The sequence below is a fragment of the Curcuma longa genome, chromosome 8 (assembly GCF_044706935.1).
Source record: "Curcuma longa cultivar G26 ecotype Majalengka, Jawa Barat chromosome 8, ITB_CL_G26_1.1, whole genome shotgun sequence".
NCBI classification, from domain to species: domain Eukaryota; kingdom Viridiplantae; phylum Streptophyta; class Magnoliopsida; order Zingiberales; family Zingiberaceae; genus Curcuma; species Curcuma longa.
The window spans coordinates 4,081,002-4,088,914 of record NC_133868.1 but is presented as its reverse complement, the minus strand read 5'-3'; the positions used below and the strand labels follow the sequence as shown (position 1 = coordinate 4,088,914).

Sequence of the window (7,913 nt, the reverse complement as noted above, 5' to 3'; positions counted from 1 at the left end):
TCGTCACAGAATCTCATCACTCGCACTCCTCGATATCGACCTTCGTCGTAAATTTTTACATCAGTAAATTTTTATAAAAATATATATAAAAATGTTGATTTATCTTTTATCGTACCAAAGTGTACAAATTCTGTATTTCGTATATTTTTTATATATCTACTTATTATTTTAAAATTTTTTTATTTATTTAAGTTGTAAATATTAATTTTTGTTAATCTTATAAACTATATATATTTTTTCACATATAGATTTATTTTAAAAAATAAAGTTATTTTTATAATTTTATATATTTAGTTTATAATTTCGATTGACGAACTCATTGGACGAATAGTTATAAGGCATTAGATAAAATAAAATACCTAACGAATAATTATTTTTAAATTATTGTAGATCTATTTTAACAAGTAAGGATATTTTTATAATTTTATATATTTAACCTTCATTTCCTTCCCCTTCCTCCCAAACAAGGTAACACATGTTACGTTAATGAACCTTCCCTTCTTCCCAAACAAGAAAAATATAAATACTTCTCTTCCCCTTCCTTTCCTTCCCTTCCCCTTCCTTCCCCTTCCGTTAATGAACCTTCCCTCACCCTATCCAAACAGAGTGTAAATGTGATTTACAGCCATTAATAAGAAGCTAGCCCCTTGGCCCGATGTGATTAGGGGTCCAGTAAACTTCTGCTTGATGACTGAAATAATGAATGCCTTTGATTAATAAAGGATTGTACTTGTCCCTCGGCAAGGATTTCCTAAAGAACTCAGAGAGGAGTACGTTGGCACCTTCCCTGTTAGCTCGCCAACCTATGAAACTATGCATGCACATCCAGTGACAAGATGAGCATCCCAACTCAGACGTTAAGTGCATGTAGGACAGTGCTTGCTCTTCCACTGCTTTTACCTCCTCGGCCAGCTCAACATACTGCAAGAAAAGAAGCAACAAAAAAGGGGGGAAAAAAGAAAGAAAGAAAGAAAAGGAAGCCATGCCATGAGCTTTTTGCTCTTCTTTTTTTTTTTCTTTCGCATCCCATGGATTATTCTATTGTCTATTAGCCGCTGGTTACCACTAGATCGATTACACATATTCCCCATCCATGTCTTAAGCAGCTTTAACTCTGGAACTTAAGACTGGTCAGAATGCAGTTCTTATGAAACAAGCAGCAGTACTGCCCAAAGTGAAACAAAAGCAAAAGTTAGCATGCATTGAATCAAATCCAAAGGCTAGCGATCGAGCTAGCGAGGAACAAGAAGCTAGCTAGATACTGTTAGTTTAATTCCAACACATCTTTTGTTACATTTCTACTGCAACATTTGCTGGCCCTTGTTTCAGTTGCTCCTCCGATCCTTCAAGCAAGATATAATATACTAGCTCGTCCTTTCTCTTAATTTCATCAAAGCAACTGCTAAAGATTCTTGTCAACTTCTTGAAGAATCTTGAGATGATTTTAATTTGTGTGATGGAAGCTTCACCACCTTGTAATAATAAACTTGATAAAGATCACAACTTTGGACTAATGCTGTACGTACGTGTGTTAACAGTCGATGGCCCAATGGAAACATGCATTCATGAGGACCATGTGTGTGTATATATTCTCTAATCCATCTCTCATACTCTGTAAGTTTCCATGCTTCAGTCATTGGTCCTCAGCCCTCATATTCTACCTGAAGGTCTTCCTGACTTCCCAGCTCTCCTGAAGAAAAAAAAAGGTGGTCAGACTGACAACATTTGATGAGGCATGCTTGGATTCAGGTGACAACATTTTATTATTTTATTTTATTGGGAATAATTGATTGGCTCTGAGATAGAATCACTAAGCACTTTTTTTCTCAGTTGGGACCCCATCGAGTTCATTCATGCTGCACGATGGACACTTGCATGCAGGGCTAAGCATTCTCTACTTGCCTCTTCAATTACGATATATATGATGATGCAGAAGTGACAGAGGCATGCACCAAGGGCAAATCAGAACCTGTGACCTCTCCTATGTGTGCAATGTCTTTTGTTCTCTTCTTTTTTCTCATTGTAGTTTTCATTGTTAATATATGGACAACTTGAACAGAAGCATTTACAGGTATGAAAGTGATCACGAGTTCAAAACACTTGAAGCATTCTGTTAAATAAACAAAGTACCTGTTATGAATGGGATCAGGCCCATTAGGAACTCTTCTCTTGCTACTGTAGAAAGGATCCAAGTTCTGGTGACCTGGCCTTGATATTGATGAGGCCACAGCAGGAACAGCCACTTGTGGTGCAACTCTTGCCCCTGCACACTGTGCTTCCATGGACACCACCAGAGCCATCCAGAACAAGAATGCCAAGGCAGTGCACGATTCTCTCCCCATCTCTGCTACCAACTTAAGCACCCTCTCAAGCCCCCTCTTTATCCTAATGAGCCTGAAGGAGGAACAAAGCAGTGGAAATTCTTATACCGAGTGATTCCTTTGCCCTCTTTTTCTGCTTTAGTATCTTTTACTTTTATCTTTGGCGAGTTTGGAAGCGATCCTGTTGTGCTTTTGTGGGACTGTGGAGGGGACAGAACAAAAGCAAACAAGCAAGCAGGTTCCGAACGTGAAGTGTTGATTTGGAGCTCCTTTGCTTTGGGATGCCACATTGATCGATGCATGCATGCTCACATAATCCACACTGTTGCAGTAGGATTCCTTGCCCCTGTCCTTATCTTGCTTTAGTTAAGGAACTGCTGCTCATCAAAATCTACTTCTCTTTTTCTGGTTACTTTCACGTAAGGCCTCTTTACTGGTTGCACATTCTTTCCAGTTGTGACCATGCTGGCCTTTGAATAGAATCTCACTACAAGAAAAACAGTCATAGACATCGGTGGAAAACCGATGTCTATGAGAAAATCGACCGATGTCTATGAAGGCGATGTAAAAGGTCTGACATTTTAGACATCGGTTTTTAACCGATGTAATATAACTCAACGACATCGGTTTGTAACCGATGTAGTACCGATGTAGTATCACTCAAAGACATCGGTTATGCAACGGTATAAAACCGATGTAATATCTGTTTAACATCAATTTTAACAACGGTTTTCGACCGATGTAATATCACTTAACGACAACGCTTCCAAACCGATGTCATTGAATTTAAAACTGTTGTAATAACACTTATTTTTTTAATGTTGTTTGTAAATTATGATCGAGCAAGAGTACAAAAATATTATAAATTCACCCAACAAATCATAAATAGCAAAGCACCGATATATTTAATCACCTCAATATTTACAAATAACCAAAAGTAACTAACACAAATATTTCTTCTTACAATATATTACACATTCCCTCAGCGTTTTCATCCCCAGAAGGATCACCTTCAGCCCCATCGTCCTCTTCCTGGTCTTCGCCATCTTGTTCATCATCATCCTCTTTGTCCTCATCTGAATCACCATCATCCTTGTTCTCTGTCACAACTTCATTCTTGCTCTTTCGAAGTAGCCTAGCTTCAAAGAAACGAAACTAAGATTATTCACTGGTACCATATCATTGAAGTGTGCCTACAACCAAGAAATAATGAACAGGAAAGTCAGTAAATTATGTAAAATATCAATAAAAATACTTAAAATGTTCACTTGGACTATGCTTGCTGAGTTTTATCACAGATCTATCCATGTATTCATACAACCACAGACAAGTATGACTACAGCAGTACAGAAGAAATGAGGTGCAACCTGCATTCATAGAGAAAAACATACTCTGATGATGATGTATCAATACCTAAACAAAATAACTACTGATATTAAGACTTCCTCTTGACCAGCAACAAATCTTGCCAGTAAATCCACATAACGAACAGAGAAACATTAATGAGAATAATGACTAACCTACTGCAATATAAAATATGAGCTAATAATTACAAGTACCTACAGCTTACTGTGTCTGAAAAACAAACCATACATGTTATTTCAAGGTTTAATGAAAGGCATTTCATAGTGCATTAATGACCTGATGGTAACTTGGATTTTGAGTTATTCAAATCTGCCTGTTTTGACCGGAGCTTTTGCATATCCTTTTCCACTTGTTGCATATCCTTCCCTTAATGATGGAACATGCCCTAGAAAATTTCAAGCATTGTTAATAGAGGTTACAGAAGAGGATATTATATATACAAAAATCTACTCCAAAGATAGTCGAATGTCACTGAGTAGTCAGAGTAATAGAAATGAAATAAAACTAGTATTTCTATTCTCCCGCATATAACTAGATATCACAAATGTATATATACCTCAGTGGATTTCAAATCAACTGTGGTGATGGGCTCAGCACCCTGACTTGTCATCCCAACAGAATCTGACATTGGATCAGCAAACACTTGGATTCAACAACTCAAGACAACTAAAAGAGGGAAAAGAAAAAGAAACTTAATTATCCTCACCTCAGAAAGAGTTGAAGGCAAGAAAAAATTCAATAAGACAACTCTATATTAACTAAACCAAAAGCAAAAGGAAACAAGGTAGACAGAAGGAGACAAACTGACTAGAATAAATGAAACTATGTAGGAGGAAAAAATGGAAAAGTAAAACAAGGATGTATTTGTTCTTCACTGTCAGCACTACTCAATTCATGCAAATTTTTCAATTCATTTTCAGTTCACTAACAAAAGTGAGGAAGAAATTGAGACTGGACTGAAAATTGGATTAATAACCAAGAGTCACCTTCAATTCAACCTCACCAAAACTAACCTGCAGAAAATTGCCTGTATATGATATCTGCATAATAGCAAAGAGAAACACGAGATAAACAAGATAAGCAAAAGCATTTAGATAGAGGAAAACATAAGATGCACATATGCTACTGTGAAAAAAAAACAATTAACAAAATTACCGAGCAGCTCGCGAAACGCAACAGATATGCTCCACTAGAAAATAAAAAAAATATAGATGTGATCAGAGAAACCCTAGCAAATTTTTTTAGAAATGGAGAGAAACACAAGAGATCTCATGTTTTAAGAGTTGAGCGTGCGATCCTCCTTCTGCCGCTGTTTGGCTTCCCCTCACCAAAGCCTCTTCTGCTTCAGCGCCTGCAAAATCGAAGAATTGGGGCAGGAGAGCGAAGAACCTCCCACGGTGCCTCCGTGGTGGAAGCCTTACCCGCCGACGTCCAACAAGTCTAAGGATTCCGGAACCGACCAGGAAACAGGAAAGCACCACGCACTTGTCCACACCCCATCGTCGGCGCCGCACCAAGCTTTCACGGGTTTGGGAAGGGGGGTAGGGCAGGGGATCGAGCGCTATGTCGCTATCTGAAGGAGGGAGGGCTGGATTTAATTTCAAGTTTGCCATCGTATTTGAAAAGGGAATTTAGAACAATTAATCTGAGCAAATATAAGTAATTAAGAGAAAACACTCCATCTAACGTTTAATTCTTCGATGATATTTATTTATTTAATATAATATAAAAATATTAATATAATATGTAATGGATTTTATATTTTTTGATATATATTAAAAATTAATATTGATGTCCATATAGATTTAATTTAAAATTTATTTAGAAAATGGAATATGAGGAATAAGCTGATGAGAAAAAATATATAATTTTTTTAATTGATAAGAGTAATTGGTTAATTATAAAATTAATCATATGATATTTATAAACATACAACTATTTGTTGTATACAACGGTTTTAAAACCGTTGTTGTAGCACCAATATACAACGGTTTTAAATTGTTATTATAGCTTTCAAAACCGTTGTTGAAAGCGCAAATAGACATCGGTTTTAAATTGTTGTTATAGCTTCCAAAACCGTTGTTGAAACCGTAAATAGACAACGGTTTTCAAACTGTTGTCGTAGTCTTCAAAAACCGTTGTTGTAGGCGGACATAGACAACAGTTTTGAAACCGTTGTTGTATCCTCCAAAAATCGTTGTCGTAGTCTCCCATCAACCTCTCAAAGACATCGGTTTTTCTTAAAACCGTTGTAAAAAAGTAAAAGACATCGGTTTTGTCATAAAACCGATGTCTTTTGAGTGTTGTTAAAGACCGATTTTCTTGTAGTGAGTCGCATCACCATCTTCGGTATTAGTCGACAATCGGTAAAAGTTGATACGAGAGAAAAACCTAATTTCGAAAAAAAACACGCAACAACGTTTGTCGCAACTATTTTATAGAGTTTTCTAACTATCACCGATAATCGTATTTCCGGTGTAGTTTTCAGTGGTCGTCAACCTTTAACCATCAGTTTGAGGCAAATAGTTGGAACATTTCCAACGAAGATGGAATAATTTTACTGAGATAGCTTCACAAGTTTTTAATGGTAATCCTCGACTGCAATCTGACAGCTATTCCGGTTAGACCCGACCACGGGCCGGGTCCAGCCTGGACCCGGCCCGGACCCGGACCGGGTCAACGGGCCGGTTGGCCCGTTGACCCGGTTAGCCGGGCCAAACCGTAACCGGCCCGCAGGATGCCGGGCCGGTTAAGGTTCAGGCTACCTTGAACCGAGGTTCAACCGGTTTGAATCGCCGGTTTAAGGTTTTAAATTTTTTTTTTTTTGGGGTAGCCGTTGGAACCAGCGGTTCCAACGGCTCCGAACCGCCGGTTAACGGAGCCGTTGGAGGCTTTTTTTTCTTTTTTTTTTTGAAAATTTTTTTTTCAACGGATGAGATCATTTGACCGTTTTTTGATCTATGGCTATGATTTAGTATCCGTTATGATCCAAATTCTATAAATAGGGAGCTCATTTCATCATTTTTCACACACTTCTCTACTCTCTAACTCTCATTCTCAACTTCGTAAGTTCGCGTTCTTCGTTTCCGAGCTCCGACTCCATCTTTCGACTACAATGGAAGGAGGCCGCGGTGGAAGTTCTTTACATCGATCTCGAAGGGGGAAAGAAATAGTGCACGAGGATCCCATCATCCAATCCACCGACGATGAGATCGAGGCCCCCAACACCTTCCGACGCCCGAAACACAAGGAAGTAATGATGCAATTACTTCTAAGGTTCGGGAACCTCCTCCTCTTAAATCTACTATTTTTACAAAACATTTTGAGAAAGTCACTCTTCCATCGGGAGAAATGCGTGCAAAATGCAAGCATTGTAATGCTTCCTACAAATTCCAAGCCGGCGGTGGCTATGGGTCGTTAAAATGACATGTAGAAACGAAGCACCCAACAGAATATGGACTTGACTTATCTCAAACACAATTATCTAGATTTTCTATCGGTAGTAGTACTGATTCTGGTTTATTTTTATATTCTGATAATAAATTAAGAGAATCATTAGCTAAATTTGTTTCCGTAGAACATTTGTCTTTTAGTTTTGGATCTAAATGCACATTTGAAGATTTTTGTAAAGAATCTCTTAATCCTAGTGCTAAACGTGTTCCTAGGACTACACTTACCCGTACAATTAAAAAATTAGTAAAACAAGGAAAAAAAATTTAATTGATGAATTTAGTAAATTAAATAATAAAGTTTCTTTATGTGCCGATATTTGGAGCGATCATTGGCAAACTCATTCCTATATGGGTGTGACTTGCCATTGGATTGATAGCTCTTGGATCCTCCAAAAACGGTTGATAGCTTATAGAGTTTTTGATGAATCACATACTGCTCATAACATTGCACAATTATTATGTTTAATTTTAGAAGAATATGGATTAACTCATAAAATTTTTTCAATATCATTAGATAATGCTAGTTCTAATACCGCTTCTATAGATGAATTAAAATTTGTTTGTCAACCTGTTATTGGTGGTTTATTTTTTCATATTCGTTGTGTTTGTCATGTTTTAAATTTATGTGTTCAAGATGGATTAAGACTTTTAGAAAATTATATTAAACCAATTAGAATTGCAATTTCTTATTTATGGTCTCATCCATCTATGATGAAACAATGGGGTAGATTTTGTAGAGCTAATGGAATGAGACCTAAAAAATTTTCACGTGATG

General features: G+C 37.2%; 1 protein-coding gene across 1 annotated transcript; it reads right to left on the bottom strand.

Annotated features, from left to right (window-relative positions):
- Positions 1–1,592: 1,592 nt before the first annotated feature.
- On the bottom strand, positions 1,593–2,342 carry LOC141833753 (uncharacterized). The gene is made up of 2 exons (XM_074721249.1): positions 2,131–2,342; positions 1,593–1,690 (listed from the first exon to the last, which is right to left on the bottom strand). The coding sequence occupies exons 1-2, from the start codon at positions 2,340–2,342 to the stop codon at positions 1,651–1,653; spliced, it is 252 nt and encodes an 83-aa protein (XP_074577350.1). The 3' UTR covers positions 1,593–1,650.
- Positions 2,343–7,913: the final 5,571 nt, after the last annotated feature.

Bases quoted from the DNA above. Each gene is read 5' to 3' on its own strand.
- LOC141833753 (XM_074721249.1), bottom strand. From the start codon at position 2,342: ATGGGGAGAGAATCGTGCACTGCCTTGGCATTCTTGTTCTGGATGGCT. The intron at 1,691-2,130 runs GTACTTTGTTTA...TTTTTTCTTCAG, and splicing joins CCTGATCCCATTCATAACAG to GAGAGCTGGGAAGTCAGGAA.